The following is an 18337-nucleotide window of genomic DNA, read 5'->3' as shown; positions in this document are numbered from 1 at the left end:
AGAACTCTTCCTATAAATCCACTGGACATATAAGAACCAATCACTTTAAACAACATTACTTTGCAACCTTTGCCTTCGACATCCGTTTTGGAGGTATGGATAAATGTCGTCCCCCTGTTCTCAAACCCATTCGCATCCCATTTCCGCACCACTCCATCCTGAAATCTAGAAGGACTGACTAACTCCCTCAATTGAAAAGAATATACCCAAAATAAGGTTGCCGGGAAAGTGCCCTGAAATGGAGGTAACTCCGGTGAAGAGGAACAGACATCCCACTAGCTGACTGACAAAATCAGTAAATACAAGATAAAACACCAGCCAACTTCCGTCCCATGCCCTTAGACCAGAAGGATTTTTGCTAAATCCTAAATACCCCTGAACTTAAAAATTCAAAAGCTATATCTGACATTAATTTATTCAATTTAGGAACAGACCAAGTCTTCTCCCGACTATACCCAACCAATAACACCGAATTTTTCTCCTCCTCCCAGCCCTTTGCCCAATGCCGACCTCCAATCCTCCCAATTACCACATGCCTAAACATATTATATCCACATACATTAAAGACCTAGACAATAAATCCCTTACTGCCTGATGAAAAGTTCCAGAACTCCACCAGACACATCCACCTTGTTAAACTCGCTCCTACTGTGGACCAGAAAAAGCTTCAAGAATAGAATAGAGTAACTCACGCCACGCCCAACCTCAGCTGATAACCACAAGTCAAATTAGGCCCAACCAAACCAAATGCTGTAACACCCTGTACAACTGCCGCTCGGGAGAAGGTAAGGAATTTTAGGGGCCTATCCTCCCAAACCTTTGAAATCGAAACCAAACCAAATCTTCCACCCTGAAAAGAACTCCAATAACCTACAATGACAGTTCCACAATGATTGGGAATACCTGACACCAAACCCGATTATACGCCAGACCATTACTCCCAACATTTGGCCCTGACTCTACGAACCACCATTACTAAACCAAACCTTTTGCCCTGACTCTACCAACCACCCAAACTGAAATGTACAAACCGAAACCATGCTGACCCGTCAAGCCAACAAAAGGACCTAAATTCACCAGTGCAATCCAGATGGACCTGCTATTATACAACTCTCTTTTGAGGCAAACAAATGCGTAGACACTGTCGCCATAGATAGCCGACGGCAGAACACTTTGCCCAATGGCATAATCTTACAGGCAAAATTAGCTTGTCCAGTAGAGATTGAGCCTCACGCAACGTCACCATCTACAAATCATTAACCTGACTCGCTTCTGCCTTTATGTCAACCATCATTTTAACCGGCGACCTGCTGTCCAACGCAAATTGTATCAATTTGATACCAAAGAAAAACTCAATACTGTCACAGGACCCACCGCATTTTGGGCCGCTAAAGGGGCCAAAACTTCCTGGCCATGCTCTCCATTGTCCGTAATAGAATGAACAATCAGGATCCTGCGCCAAACCAGTGACCAAAAATTAATCCAATTAATGAATAGAGGAATTGAAAACGAACATCTCTGTAAGCGACCATTCCAAAAAACAAACCAAGCGTCACAAGAATATGAACACGAAAGGGGACACCCCATAAGTAGACAATGATCAACAAAGAGACCCAATCTCCAAAAACAACCCAACCAATGCATACTATCCGTTTTGGCCTAGCTCCCTTTCAACACAACCGTACCCAATCTATAGCAGCAACAAAAGAAGTGCATAACACCAAACCCAACTGAGGGTCGATACCCTCAGTTACCGATGACCTTTACGTAAAAGAATTGTGATGAATTTCTTTAAATGTACTAGGCCCCTCCATTTACCACCACACAAATCTTTGAAACCCTGAAATTATTGAAGGAGAGCCTATTTAAACAGTCCGGCTCTTTTACCCAAAGCCACATCTTTATATAATTGTTTAGAAAGCAAAGCCCACTTCAAGTTTCGGTAGACAACCAAATTTTAACGTCAACAAGAGGAATCCTGAAAACCGTCCCTAAAACCCTCTCTTACCCGTGGGCTGCTGTCTTATTAAGACACCTATTTAGGAAGCCTCTCTTCCTGACACAATGACCTTGACCCTTTTTTCAATTCCATCATTACCCCATTTGCTTTCTTCCCATGAAACACTTTATCACCCCATGACCTACTTTAATAATAAATACGACCCTTTCTCCATTGAAACAGTGTCTCCTGACCGCTACAAAGTCCAGGTGCATACAGGAAACAATTATTTCCTATGCCCCAGCCTACCCGGGGCCCTTATCCTGCTTTTCACTGTTGAAACTGCACAACACATTTAGCTTAAAAAACCACCAATCACATTCATGTAACCACAAATCCCAAGCAGTTCTCTGGGGACCTTTCGTAAATAACGATAGCTAGTATAGCAGATAACTGTACCTATTAGAGAAGAGTCTCCAAATTAAATGAACCTTCTTTTTATCCTCACCTCACCTTGTCTAAATTAAAACGTTCCACTTGAAGCAATGAAAATCTCAACATATTGTCCTTTCCAAAACGTGTCCCCTACCCCATGTTTCAAGTGCACCCCCAAAGTCCCCTCAAACACAAACCTCACCCTTAGCATACTCATCTAATAGCAATGAATCCACTCTTTCCTCTTCGCCTCCTGCCTTCACTAATGGGCTGCACTTCATGCCGAACTGGATGTATGTATCTCACCCACTCATATCGCCTTAAAAAAAAACACCAATCCTTAGCACAACCCAGCCTTACTGCGGAAGGTGCTACCCTGCCTTGAGGAGTCCTGGATCCCCATAACCCGTAGTGATCCCAGATCCCCATAACCTGACTAAATACCGTATGGATCCCAGATCCCTATAACCGGACAAAATTCCGTAGCCCATGCAAAATAAACATTATGCCTCCGCTAGCCCCCCTTAATAAAACAAAATTTCTAACCCATACACTCATAAAAGGCTAGCAAAGGGTTAAGAGTAAGGAAAAAATGATCAGTCTCACCTGGCTGCCTGGGTGCTGTGATCCCAGCAGCCGCACATCCTAAATCCGGTTGAATCGATTCGTGCTGGTCCCAGAAATGTTGCGGTGTCCTAATGCTTCACGCCATCCTGGTGATCGATATGCTGCCTGCATGTTCCATCAGGCACCCCCTTGCTCTTTGCCCCCAGGCCAGCCAGTCACTGCCCGCCATCTTGTTGAAGTGCCGCTTCTGCCGCTGAATGGACGATGCCAGCCGGCTGCTGCACGCGATGGTATCCTCGCTGAGGGGCCTGCGTACCAGGCCCCCGTCGTCACCGTATCCTCCTGACCACGCCGAGTGGATCTGCCACCTGACAGGGTGTCCGCCGCACCCGGACCGTAAGCCCTCTGTGATGATGTAGAGAGGGAGGCCGACTCATCCCCCGTTGCAGGCCCCACCGCCTAATCGGATTCCTCCCGGTTCTCGTAACGCGAGCTGCCGGCTTACAGCTCACACCCCGAGCCGGAGGGTCCCAGTAGGGGCTCCTGATGTGGTGCCGAACCAGAAGGGCACCTGCGGACTAAGGTATGCTGGAGAATTAGCTCTCTGCGGCCGACGTCCATCCTGCAGTGCCTGAGGTGACCCGGTCACAGTTCCCTGTAGCAAACCTTGGAAGGCAGCTTGCATCCAGCTAGCACCCAGCAACTCCTCAGCATACCTCAGTTGTTGGAGCATTGTTTCCACCTCTATAATTAAGGTTCTACAGAAGAGACCCCACAGCTTCTTGTCACTATGTGGGGGAACCTAAAATGGTTGCCCCACTAAGATGGCCACTGTCTTTATAATGATAACTCGTACTCCAGCTCTGACCCCGCCTCCCCCTCATCCCAGTACTAGCCCCCACCTTATCCAAATACATTAACCCTGTAGTACCATCCTAATCCCTAACTCCAGCTCACTATATTCCCACTCAACCCTGTCATGTCTGCCTCCCTTTTAAGGCCTGCGGCCCAGTACGGCCTCTCTTGACGTAAACCACATATGTGACAGATCTGTTGAATACAGCCAAAAGGTGATCATACAAATAAGATTGCTGTCTGGTCATTTCCAGAGCATCAATCTCTTCCAACTTCCCCATAAAAAAAGCACACTCTGGAAATATACATGCACAGTCAGCCGATCAAACAAGTGTAGCAAAGCCAAGTAGCCTATGGTGAAATCCTAGCTCTACATGTTCCGATTAGATAACCAGGCTAGCTGTCCTCCTTAGTCAGCTAAGGGAAGCTAACCAGACTAGATGTGTCCTGGAGCTCAAGAGGCAGGACAGAATCCCTCTCTTAAGAGACTGCACAGGCCATGTGCAGAGGACCCTAAGGATCAGTGATTGCTATGGACAATAGCTGTTTTTGTTTGGCAGAGCTGGAGCTAGCCCAGCAGTGTATAAGAAGTCAGGATCTGTTCTGTTTAGTTGGTGCCGGAACAAGACTATATAGCCCTCTTTTCTCTCTGAAGAGGCAATTTGCATATTAAATTTCCCAGAGGAGCATTGCACGGCAAATAAGCCTCCTTACAATGGCATGAAGAAGACTAGGGATTTAGGTTTGCGAGTTTGTCTTTGTGCTGTGCAACCTGTGGTAGCCAAACCTGCATTGCCTACCAGAAAGAGAATCCCTACACAAGGGAGAACAAGACCCTGAATGTAGCGGAATAAATGTGCATGATAGACAAAACACTGCACAAAGAATTAAATAAAAAACAACATTTATTTAGAGTACATTATAACAGGAAAATGGCAAGCTTAAAAATATCATGAATAAAGGCCTCACACAAATGGATATGTAGTATTTTTATTACAGTTTTGTCTTCTACTACTAAATAAACAGCTCTAAAACCTTATCCAATCTGAAACAATTAGTCAAAAGGGCTACCAGTTTTATACTGCTAACAATGGACGCAAGTGGTGAAAGCAGGTACTTAAAGAAGCTCTCCAGTGAAAACAAGTTCTCTTATTCAGTGGACAGGTGATAACCACTTGATGGTGGGGGTCTGACTGCTGGAACCTGCATCGATTGGCCAAATGGAAAACTTTTATCTCATTAGAATGATGCGACCGTGCACATGCTTGATCACCGCTCCATTCATTTCCTATGGGTGTGCCACCCAATGTGCTCAGCTTTGTCCGGTAGCCACACCGAGTGCAAATGAAGCGGTAGTAGGGCGTCTGACCTAATGCGCCATTTAAAAACGGGGATAAAAATTTAATGTTCTGCCAATCTGTGAGGGTATCAGCGGTCTGATATCTATCAGTTAGTAAGTTAACTTGTTTTCGCTTTAAACTTGTGTGCGCCTTTCAACCCGATTCTTCTCCATTATAAAGCACACATCCTACTAGTATGAATTTCAAATGAGCAGACATCGAAGGACACTTTGGATTGTTGCATACATTGGTTTGTCAGGTTGGGTCAACATTTTATCAAATGCCCATGACCAGCTTAAAGGGAATGAATTGCCTTTATTTTCTCTACCAGAGAAGAATACATTTTCTTATTTTCTGATTGTATATAGGTTTACTGTGTTTTCTGCATTTGATGATGAGGGAGGTTAGCTTCTGCTAGCAGCATTCTCCACTGTCTTGAGATGTTTATGACTTCTATGGGAAAGGTTTGCAGTAAAGACGATTAAATCGATTTAATGCAAACAGAATGTCAGGTTTTATGTAATTCACAGGTCCCATTGATTCTGAATAAGTTTGCAATTAGATTTAAGCGAATCGCCAAAGGAATGCCCACCGCCTTTTTAAGCATGTAGCAAGCTTCAAATTTGAGTGGAGGGATATGTTCATTATTAAATAAACCCTCACTAGAAAATGAATAAAAGTTACATTTTAAAGTTATCTAAAAATAACTTTACGGTATAAAATTCAGTCCCTAATCTGCTTAAATTTGTTTGTATTAAAGTGCTCATTGCTCTATATATTACAGTGGGGAAAAAAAGTATTTAGTCAGTCAGCAATAGTGCAAGTTCCACCACTTAAAAAGATGAGAGGCGTCTGTAATTTACATCATAGGTAGACCTCAACTATGGGAGACAAACTGAGAAAAAAAAATCCAGAAAATCACATTGTCTGTTTTTTTTTCATTTTATTTGCATATTATGGTGGAAAATAAGTATTTGGTCAGAAACAAGCAATCAAGATTTCTGGCTCTCACAGACCTGTAACTTCTTCTTTAAGAGTCTCCTCTTTCCTCCACTCATTACCTGTAGTAATGGCACCTGTTTAAACTTGTTATCAGTATAAAAAGACACCTGTGCACACCCTCAAACAGTCTGACTCCAAACTCCACTATGGTGAACACCAAAGAGCTGTCAAAGGACACCAGAAACAAAATTGTAGCCCTGCACCAGGCTGGGAAGACTGAATCTGCAATAGCCAACCAGCTTGGAGTGAAGAAATCAACTGTGGGAGCAATAATTAGAAAATGGAAGACATACAAGACCACTGATAATCTCCCTCGATCTGGTGCTCCACGCAAAATCCCACCCCGTGTGGTCAGAATGATCACAAGAACGGTGAGCCAAAATCCCAGAACCACGCGGGGGGACCTAGTGAATGAACTGCAGAGAGCTGGGACCAATGTAACAAGGCCTACCATAAGTAACACACTACGCCACCATGGACTCAGATCCTGCAGTGCCAGACGTGTCCCACTGCTTAAGCCTGTACATGTCCGGGCCCGTCTGAAGTTTGCTAGAGAGCATTTGGATGATCCAGAGGAGTTTTGGGAGAATGTCCTATGGTCTGATGAAACCAAACTGGAACTGTTTGGTAGAAACACAACTTGTCGTGTTTGGAGGAAAAAGAATACTGAGTTGCATCCATCAAACACCATACCTAATGTAAAGCATGGTGGTGGAAACATCATGCTTTGGGGCTGTTTCTCTGCAAAGGGGCCAGGACGACTGATCCGGGTACATGAAAGAATGAATGGGGCCATGAATCGTGAGATTTTGAGTGCAAACCTCCTTCCATCAGCAAGGGCATTGAAGATGAAATGTGGCTGGGTCTTTCAACATGACAATGATCCAAAGCACACCACCAGGGCAACGAAGGAGTGGCTTCGTAAGAAGCATTTCAAGGTCCTGGAGTGGCCTAGCCAGTCTCCAGATCTCAACCCTATAGAAAACCTTTGGAGGGAGTTGAAAGTCCGTGTTGCCAAGCGAAAAGCCAAAAACATCACTGCTCTAGAGGAGATCTGCATGGAGGAATGGGCCAACATACCAACAACAGTGTGTGGCAACCTTGTGAAGACTTACAGAAAACGTTTGACCTCTGTCATTGCCAAAAAGGATATATCACTAAGTATTGAGATGAAATTTTGTTTCTGACCAAATACTTATTTTCCACCATAATATGCAAATAAAATGAAAAAAAAACCAGACAATGTGATTTTCTGGATTTTTTTTTCTCAGTTTGTCTCCCATAGTTGAGGTCTACCTATGATGTAAATTACAGACGCCTCTCATCTTTTTAAGTGGTGGAACTTGCACTATTGCTGACTGACTAAATACTTTTTTTCCCCCACTGTATGTGTAGTGCGTAGCACCCCGGGATGCTAACATTTATCTAGTAGAATAGCATAACACATTTTCTGCTCAGTGATACAGTATAGGTGACATATGTTAGGCTGCATTTAAATTACACATTTTTTTTCTTCATTCTTAATGCACTAGCAAGCAGTAGCGAGACACGGAAAAAAATCAGAAATTAGTGTCAAGATATGTATTCTACTTAGCATATTATATTATGTCATTTTTGAAAAGAGGTTGAATTTTGCTAGCAGCAGAAGTAACATCCTTGGCACAAGCCCTCCGAGGGTGTAGTAATTCTTCAGTCTTAATGTACTAGCAAGTAGTAGCAAGACACAGGAAAAAAAAAAATCAGAAATTAGTGTCAAGAGATGTGTATTCTACCTAGCATATTATATTATCTCATTTTTGAAAAGAGATTGAATTTTGCTAGCAGCAGAAATAACATCCTCGGCACAAGCCCTCCGAGGGTCAGTAGTACCATCTAGTGCCAGACACAATTGGCCTCCTTTGCTATTAAACCAGGAGCAACAGAGGGCATTATGGAATATATGGCACATCATTTGTCTCAGTCAAAGTAGAATGACGTTACCTCTGATGGAGACTTAGGGCCCCGTCACACATAACGATGCACCAGCGATCCTGACAACGATATTACCTTGTCAGGATCGCTGGTGTGTTGCTACATGATCGCTGGTGAGCTGCCAAACAGGCAGCTTCACCAGCGACACGTGGGTAACAAGCGACGCACGTCGCTTAGTTACCCACTGTGTACCTTAGTTACCAGGGTGCTGGTGCAGGGAGCTGGTAACCAAGGTATACATTGGGTTTCTAAGCGGCGCGCGGCACTTGGGCCGGTCGCTGAGAACTGTCACACACAGCGATCTCGCTAGCGAGATCGCTATGTGTGACGGGGGCTTTAGTCATTTACAATCAGGATAAAAAAAAACTGTTCTGTGCAAAACACTGGCTAAAACTAAAAAGGGATAGTTTTTGTTTTTTACCTTAACTTTAAAGACATGAAAAGTTAACTGTGTTACTAAATGGACTATTGATTACTACCAGGTTACCATCCATTTCTATGGTGAGGTCACTGACATTACTAAGGCTGTGTTTTTTGCTGGGTAATCGGTGACCTCAAAGTGTTACACGTGTCTTTAGGGCAATTTTGGAGGCTTTGCAGTATAGCAAGACATGGAGATATGAATAGCTGTGAATCAAGATTTTTGGAAAAATCTGGTGAACCTGGCAAATTTATATTTTAAAAAGGATCAATCATCTCTAGTTTTTGGGTATGCTCTGTGAGATATTGGAGTCTTGCACCACAAAATATCTTTTTAGTTAGCTAAAACAAACAATAAGGTAATTCATTCCCTTTAATAAAGTCAAAGACCTTTATGGTTCCAACATGCTAAAACAGTTGGCAGACATGAAAGCAGGCAAAGAGAAGATAATGTTACAATGTACTCTTTAAAAGAAACCATGTCTGCCTAGGCCTTAGCCACACAATGCTGCACCGCCAACACAAAAAAAAAAAACAAAACACATTTTAATTCATGACTTTTTGTTTCTATTGTCCTCCTGTACATTAATTTTTCCCCTAGAAGCAGTCCTAAAAAGTGTACCTGTGACAATGTATTAAAAAAACTCACATAATTATGACCTATATATTGAATGCTATATATATATTTTTTTTACATTTCAAGTGTCAACTACCTACAGGCAAAGAAAAAAAAAAAAAAAAAATCAGCCTGCAGCTATATGATGTAGAGACCCAGGAAACCTGAAGCCCAAAACCTGCAGTTTTGTGTCATAAAATTAATAGCCACCACATCAGCTGGACATCCTTAGACAGATACATACACAGCAACCTCCAAAGGTGTAGTCTGACAAAGGAGCGCACACTGTATATGAACCAGCAGGTGAATTTAACATCTTCATTGCCTTCCATTCACGACGGGGGACGTAAACGACCAGGTCTCAGTGGAGAGATCTGCAGTGTCAGGATCACCACCATTACACGCTGTTAATTGTACAATTTTCCTTGATCGCGAGAAAACATTTAAAAAGTTGGCAACATTTATTTCAATATGTTTGCACATTAAAAACACACATTTCTGTTTGTTAATCTTGTAAAAGAAGCCAAGAAAAAAAAAATTATAGAAAAAAAAAGCACAACACAAAAAGACAGTAAAAGTAGTATGAACCAAAAGCACGTATATGGAAAAAAAAAAAAACTACTTAAAAAAGGGGTATTCCCATCTCCAATATCCTACCCCAATATGTAGTAGGTGTAATAATATTAATAATAGCAAATAACTCCGATTAGAATGTAGTATACTTTTTCTGATTTGCTGTCTCTTTCCTCATGTGCAGGCATTGAGGAATTTAGTTATCCATGGTTACGACGACTAATATAGTGATAGCTAGTTGCTAGTGGTCGTAACCATGGATGCCTAAGGTCTTGCAATGCCTGCTCATGAGGAAAGATACAGTGAATCAGAAAAAGTATACTAAATTTCTAATTGGCCGTATTTGCTATTATTATACCTACTATTGGGATAGGATGTTGAAGATGCCAATACCCCTTTATATAGAAATTCAGCTTCCCCCTCTTGATTACCTATCATACTTCCCTGCTGTGTAGCATCCTGTCTTTGACCATCAAAATTTTAGATTTTGCTAATATTTTATCCTTACATAAGTCTGAAATCAACCACCCAAAAAATGGTATAAGAAAAAAAGGGCAACATTGAAGTACTAATCTTGTTATGGAAAGCATGATAATTTAAAACACTACTCTAGTAAATGTAAGCTTTCCCTACCTTCACCCATCCCTCACCTCCTGATTGTCTATTACGCTACCGGGCAATTCAGCCTCGTTCTGTTTGGCCAGCATCTTGAATTATAGATGTCCCCCTTTTTGCTTTTCCTATACGGCATCATTCCCATGCGGAGAGCCTCTGTGGTACAGTCCATGTAATATCATCATACTGGAAGTTCTTATGCCTGAGATAGTGACCTCCTTGAGAGAGCGGAAAGGCAAGAGTGGCCAGGAGGTCACAAGCCCTGATTTGATTGAAGGAATCCATGAGTTTTCATAATGCATAAACAAGAAAATACTTGCCGAGTGATAATAAAATTATATATTACGACCAGTTACATAATGAATTAAAAAGTAGTTTTTTTTCTTTATACGGGGGGCTTCAATAAACAAATCTAAATTAAAATCACCATTTTTAAAATAACAGGGAAATCCTAAAACAAAAAAAAGTAACAGGCAAAATTTGACCAAGTAAATTCATAATGTCCATAAAATATGGCTGGGCTGCTTACAGCTGTCGACACAAGCTTGCTGAATTTTTAGATCATTCTGAAAAACTCTGTACAAGTCTTCATCAAGAACTGTACGTTGGTGGGCAGCTTTGAGAAAGTCTGTATTCTAATAGCAGCATCTATTTCGCAAGCAAAGTACTTTGAACTGCAGAAGAAGAAAAAATACATTGCATTATAACAATCCCAATGCAGTCCTGTAGCATTCATTTATCACATAATAGTATGCAATAGACCGTGAGCCCTCGTGGGCACGGTCCTCTCTCCTTCTGTACTCGTGTGTATTGCTCATGTTTATTGTACTTGTCTATGTATGCTCAGTAGAGAAAGGAGGAAACCACAAGCAAAAAAAAAAAATCCCCTGACGAAGGAATATACTTCCAAAACGCGCGTCGGGGTGTGCGTTTTATTTGGCATCGGCGGTATTTAAAGGTATAGCCCCCCCTTTTTTCCATATAGTTTATTTTGCTACATTTTTATAAACCTTGTGCGTTGCACTATATTTAGTGTTATTTAACCTCCTCCTGTTAACGTGTTTTCCCTCTCCTCTTGCACTTTGACATTTATTGCATTTTTTCACTTTGCACTTTTGGTCACACATTTGTGTGAATTATTTAATACCTCCTTTTTATTTTTTGATTGTGTTCAGGGGTATTTTTTCATTCATACACTACCTAATACTGTATATATTGGGGCTTCTTGGCTCCTGATACACCTTATTTTTAAAAAAAGAAACATTTTTTTTTAGTATTTTTTATTTTCTGTTGTATAAATAGAGGGGCCTTTTTATATATGAACAAATATTTTTCACATTTTCTAGTATGTAAATAATCAACATTTGTTCATTACCTTTACATGTCTGCATTTTTTACAATATACATTTTTATGCGTTTTTGTATTAATGATGATCGCTATACTATGTTGGTTCTAAATACAGCACATTCTTGGTGTGATACAGTGCCTACAAGTAGTATTCAACCCCCTGCAGATTTAGCAGGTTTACACATTCGGAATTAACTTGGCATTGTGACATTTGGACTGTAGATCAGCCTGGAAGTGTGAAATGCACTGCAGCAAAAAAGAATGTTATTTCTTTGTTTAATTTTTTTTTAAATTGTGAAAAGTTTATTCAGAGGGTCATTTATTATTCAACCCCTCAAACCACCAGAATTCTGTTTGGTTCCCCTAAAGTATTAAGAAGTATTTCAGGCACAAAGAACAATGAGCTTCACATGTTTGGATTAATTATCTCTTTTTCCAGCCTTTTCTGACTATTTAAGACCCTCCCCAAACTTGTGAACAGCACTCATACATGGTCAACATGGGAAAGACAAAGGAGCATTCCAAGGCCATCAGAGACAAGATCGTGGAGGGTCACAAGGCTGGCAAGGGGTACAAAACCCTTTCCAAGGAGTTGGGCCTACCTGTCTCCACTGTTGGGAGCATCATCCGGAAGTGGAAGGCTTATGGAACTACTGTTAGCCTTCCACGGCCTGGACCGCCTTTGAAAGATTCCTCCTGTGCCGAGGCCAGGCTTGTCCGAAGAGTCAAGGCTAACCCAAGGACAACAAGGAAGGAGCTCCGGGAAGATCTCATGGCAGTGTGGACATTGGTTTCAGTCAATACCATAAGTAACGTACTCCACCGCAATGGTCTCCGTTCCAGACGAGCCCGTAAGGTACCTTTACTTTCAAAGCGTCATGTCAAGGCTCGTCTACAGTTTGCTCATGATCACTTGGAGGACTCTGAGACAGACTGGTTCAAGGTTCTCTGGTCTGATGAGACCAAGATCGAGATCTTTGGTGCCAACCACACACGTGACATTTGGAGACTGGATGGCACTGCATACGACCCCAAGAATACCATCCCTACAGTCAAGCATGGTAGTGGCAGCATCATGCTGTGGGGCTGTTTCTCAGCCAAGGGGCCTGGCCATCTGGTCCGCATCCATGGGAAGATGGATAGCACGGCCTACCTGGAGATTTTGGCCAAGAACCTCCGCTCCTCCATCAAGGATCTTAAGATGGGTCGTCATTTCATCTTCCAACAAGACAACGACCCAAAGCACACAGCCAAGAAAACCAAGGCCTGGTTCAAGAGGCAAAAAATCAAGGTGTTGGAGTGGCCTAGTCAGTCTCCTGACCTTAACCCAATTGAAAACTTGTGGAAGGAGCTCAAGATTAAAGTCCACATGAGACACCCAAAGAACCTAGATAACTTGGAGAAGATCTGCTTGGAGGAGTGGGCCAAGATAACTCCAGAGACCTGTGCCGGCCTGATCAGGTCTTATAAAAGACGATTATTAGCTGTAATTGCAAACAAGGGTTATTCCACAAAATATTAAACCTAGGGGTTGAATAATAATTGACCCACACTTTTATGTTTAAAATTTATTAAAATTTAACTGAGCAACATAACTTTTTGGTTTGGAAGATTTATGCATCTGTTAATAAATCCTGCTCTTGTGTGAAGTTTGAAGGCTCTAACTTATTTGCATCTTATCAAACCTGCTAAATCTGCAGGGGGTTGAATACTACTTGTAGGCACTGTATTTCCGTTTGCCACTTTAAATAAAAGTTTTTTCTTGATTAGATTACTCTTGCCTAGGTTGCCTAGTTATCTGGGTACTTTTGGCTTTTTTTCCCCCCTTTTTTCACATGTAAAGCGCCATGGAATAAATGGCTCTATAAAAATGAATAATAATATTATTCTTAATAATAATCTTCCTCTAGGGGTGGTCTGGGCATTATAAAATTCTGGCAGGTCAAGAATAGGAAAAACAGATCTCTTAACTCTATACACACATTAACACATTACACACAGTTTAGTTACACTAATTTGAACAATTGAGATAAAAAGAACATAAGGAGTAACATAGGGAAAAACGTAGAACTAACAAATTGTTAAACAAAGAACTTAAGTAAAACCGCTCCTCTGTCTCCTCTCTTCCTGCTGCAGGAGGGTGGTGTGCACCTGATTGACTTCTTGGCCACTGTCACGCCGCTTTGTCTCTGCAGTGTCAAAGGACCACATAGGATGCTGATTTTTGAGGAGCTCTTTCAAGCTCAAAAGTAACTCCTTATCTAGGAAACTAGCTACTTCTGATAGGCAGCAATGTGGTCGGTAACCTAGGCAACGAGTAGTAAACTATAGGGATAAAAACCTTCAGTTCTTGAGAACAGAGAGGATTTTTAGGAGAAATTACGAAGTTGAATGTTTTTACACTCCCTTTTGAAATTTTACCCATTTAACAAGATGAGATAACCCTTTTAAATGGTAATCTTAAGGGGGTTATCCCACTCAAAATATGGCTTTTAGTTATAGGACGCTCCAAATTATAAACACTGCTATTTCAGCAGATGCTCGTATATGCTCCTTACTCGATCGAGTGGGTACTCGAGTACCATGCTGTTAGATCGCAGGTGCCATCGCTGCTCTTAGACAGCCAATAAACATGCAGGAATTGCCGGCCATACACTACTACCATAGCCAGTTGGTTGGTTACTGGCATTACTGTGACTGGCCAGTGTAATCGGCTGATTCACACCAACGGCAAAAATGCCAGCCTCTGTTAGGCCCCCCTGCTACGTGACAACCATCACAAGTTGCCAATGTTTAATGATAGGAAAGCTATTGACTGTGCACTTAACAGGTTAACAGTCAGGATTTGGCCATATTATAACCAACACCGCTGCTAACATCACACTCAGCTCTTGAGACCGCGCCAAGCAAGCCCCATACAGGTCTGACAGATTGGGATAAAGGCAATCTGACAGCTGATACCTGCTGCACGTGGATCGGGCAGCATGTATGAGCCGCTGGCTGTATGATTTCTGCCAAATATGTTTAACTCTCAAATTCAGAAAAAAAAAGGTTAAAACTGGCCAGTATCTTCTCCCCTGGAGAGACAAGTCTCTACCTATAAAGGCATGCAGGGAGACCTCCGTCACTGTCAGGGAGAAGTTGCTGAGGATCTACATGAACGAATAATATCCTGGTGTGGCTCGGTCCCCGGTGGTTACTAAACTGGGTTTTTCAGAGTTTTACACATGAAAGAAGTCATGCAGCCAGTGTCTGATACATATGTTGGCTGTGGATCGGGCCGGATGGAGCTGCCTTTCCCTTTAACGATTTCTGAGTGTGCGTGTCAAATGATATGATGTGGCTAGATGAGCAATAAGCACATGGTAACCACAGTCTCTACCTTGAGGTTCTGACTGGTCTCCCTTGTGACTATCCATGTTCACGTTTTCTGGATCATCTGAAATGAGAACACAGATGAGAATAAATATTTGTGGTGAAAAACAGTCACTTAACATGCTTTTCTGCATCTTTACACAATTTATGATGCCAGAGTATTGAACCAGGAAGCCCGGCAGATGCAGTCTCTGTGTAACTACAAGAGCACGTAGGGGTCCTAAAGTGTGGACCATGGAAATCGTGATGCACGAACCAGCTTGTGTCACTAATGATGGGGGGGTTACACAGAGTTTAGCGGTGACGCGTCACTGCTACACTGCAAGATAAGGCTACTGAAAGGGGGGATGCATCACAATCCGCAGGCTACTAAATAAGGGGATAAATAATCTGCAGGCTACTAAATGGGGGGGGGGGGGGGGGAGAGAATGTATCAATCTACAGGCTACTAAATGAGGGGATGCATCACAAGCCCCAGGCCACTAAATAAGGGGATACATAATCTGCAGGCTACTAAATGGGGGGAGGGAGGGATGCATCACGATCCCCAGGCTACTGGATGGGGGGGGGGGGGGGGGGGATACATCACAGTCCGCAGGTTACTAAATGGGGATGTATTACAATCTGTAACCTCATCTTGATTTTTTGCAATGATGAGCACCACTGATTACATTACTGATTGTGCTTCAGGACAGATTCTGAGATTGCAATCCATTTGGTAATATAGCAAAATCTTCAATTTTAAATAGAGAAAACCTGATGCCATTTTGACACAGATTATTTCACTCTTTCCGATACTTCGGTCTGCTTTATACTTCAACTTTAGGAAAAGGTGTCATGTACCATAGTGTCAGGTTCAAGAGAGCCTAGAAAGTCATGTGACAATGGAGCTTTATTCCAAACTGAAAACATGTCTCAGCCTGTATCCAATCTATAGAAGAAAGGTGTGTGCGCACTGAGCTTGGGGAGGATTTTCTGGAGCATAGATCTCAAAATATTTCTCAAAAAACTTGAATTTTTGCTCCAAAAACTCAGCCAAAAGATTTCAAGGGATTTCCAGGGTTAGAATAATATTGACGATTTCTTTCAAATACACAGCCGCACCCCTCAGTGAGTCCTGGCTGGTAATGGGGCCTAATTTCATTGAATTGAATTGAATGGAGCTGAGCAATAACAGCACACACGATTTGAAGGGGTAATCCCATCTCCAAGATCCTATACCAATATGTAGTAAGTGTAATAATAATAATAATAATAATAATAAAATTATAAAACAAATACCTCCAACTAGAAACATAGTATAGTTCTTCTGATTCGCCATGTCTCATCCCTCATGTGCAGCCATTACAGGACCTTAGGTATCCATGGTTACGACAACTAGCTGTTATCAGTGGACATAACCATGAATACCTAAGGTCCTGCAATGCTTGCACATGAGGGGAGAGACATAGCAAATCAGAAAAACTGTATAACGTTTCTAATTGGAGGTATTTGTGAATATTATTATTACACCTACTACATAATGTGATAGGATCCTGAAGATGGGAGTGCCCCTTTAAGAAAATATGTGTCACATACACATTTTTACCTTTCGTGATCTGTGAACAAAAGAGTGAGCGAAAGGCCCTAGTGTCACATGAGATTCCACTCAGGCCGTCCACTTCAGTGGGGGAGGACAGTGACTTATCTCTGGTGGAAACTGCAAGTTTGGACAATCCAAGTGTCCAGAGTGTGGGGCCGCACACACTTGCTGATCAGCAGTGGTTTACCTGAAGCAGCTCCTTTGAAGCACAGCTTTTTCTTCTGATATGCTATGAAACTTGACACTGCCCCGACCGCTGCCACAGCCACCGTACTGACGATACCGGCCAACATACTCTGATTGCCTGCAGCATACACAGCATTGTGGGAAGGTTAGTGAAGAGTCAGTCGTTTAATCATAAATCAATAGTACAAGCCAATATAACAAACTTTGTAATATAGGTCATCAGAAAAATCCTCCTGTCCAACTAGTTTCCTATGCAGCTTAAGTCATGCAAACAGCGTCTGATACGTGCTACCCATACATAGGGCAGAATAGAGCAGCCGTCCGGTTCCTCTTAAATCCATTTTGGTCAAAGCAAAACAGACTGGCTAGAAAGTTACATATACAATTAAAGTTCCTATTAGTTTCCTAGGAAATGGCGGGGGATTACAGGGAGCTGTGCTCAGAACAGTTAGACTAGGCACAGACGGGAATATCCTGCTGCGGCTTCTTACAAGTTTTACTCAGTGCTGAACGCACAGCCACACAGCTCAATACTGCTGTATAATGTCCTCCAAAGTTGATCTGTGCTGTCTACGGGAGACATCATAGCATCTAGTCTCCACCCAACAGTTCAAAGACAAATAATTAGACAGCTTGCAGAAAGTGAAAACTAGTGAAAAGTGCAGCATACACAAAAGTGTCATTCCTCATGTATGGACAAATGATAAAATGTAACCGTACATGTCAAATACGCATTAATGAATATGCGCATATGTATAGGGCTTACAATTATTTCTCTAAACACAAAAAATATGGCCCTTATCAGTCATTTATTTATTGCTAATACATTGACTGTTGATTGTACACTAGTGCTGCAGAACGCCCCCAGGACAGAATGTATACAAGTGTATGGGGAGGTCATCGCCCACCACCTTATCAGCTATCCATACAGTCATGGCTCTAAGGGTACTGTCACACTTAGCGATGCACCAGCAATCCCGACAACGATATGGATTGCTGGTGCATCGCTAAGTGGTCGCTAGTGAGCTGCCAAACAGGCAGATCTCACCAGCGACATAGCAGGGGTCGGGGGTCGCTACTTACCTGTCAGACGCGGCGATCCTGACGTCCTCCCGCCCGCGTCCACGCGTCGCTCATCGGTGCCACAGGAAGCCGACGACGAGAAACGGCCCAGGCCGTTCTCGCGCGATCAGCGATAACCAGCGGGGGAGCCAGTCGGAGGTAAGTATCACATGTAGCGATATCGCTAGCAATATCGCTGCCGTGTCACAAAACCTTTGACATTATAGCGATATTGCTAACGATATCGCTTAGTGTGACAGGCCCTTAAGTTTTGAGACTGATGCAAATATTTGTTTTGACAAAGTTTTACTGTTTTGGTGTTTTTAGATCTTTTAGGCCAATGTTTCTAGGGTTACTGACGTACAATTATAAGTTTTTAAACTATTTAAAAATACATGACGTTTACGGGAAAACTCAATATTTGCAGCGTTGACCCTCGTTTTTCAAGACT

At 42.3% G+C, this 18337-nt stretch overlaps 1 protein-coding gene across 1 annotated transcript in view; it reads right to left on the bottom strand.

Moving 5' to 3' along the window:
* Nucleotides 1-7865: 7865 nt before the first annotated feature.
* The window catches only part of LOC141080608 (CD99 antigen-like protein 2), a 74882-nt gene continuing 64410 nt past the window's right edge, over nucleotides 7866-18337 (bottom strand). Inside the window, exons 7-9 of the mRNA XM_073565950.1 lie at nucleotides 16826-16942; nucleotides 15064-15120; nucleotides 7866-11007 (exon numbers count right to left, since the gene is read on the bottom strand). Of these exons, the coding sequence (XP_073422051.1) occupies nucleotides 10982-11007; nucleotides 15064-15120; nucleotides 16826-16942 (200 nt within the window). The 3' untranslated portion in view covers nucleotides 7866-10981. The remainder of the gene's footprint in view (nucleotides 11008-15063; nucleotides 15121-16825; nucleotides 16943-18337) is intronic.

This window comes from Dendrobates tinctorius, unplaced genomic scaffold, assembly GCF_039654945.1.
Source record: "Dendrobates tinctorius isolate UK_male_01 unplaced genomic scaffold, ASM3965494v1 ptg000016l, whole genome shotgun sequence".
Classification (NCBI taxonomy): Eukaryota; Metazoa; Chordata; class Amphibia; order Anura; family Dendrobatidae; genus Dendrobates; species Dendrobates tinctorius.
This window is presented reverse-complemented; position numbering and strand designations above follow the sequence as displayed.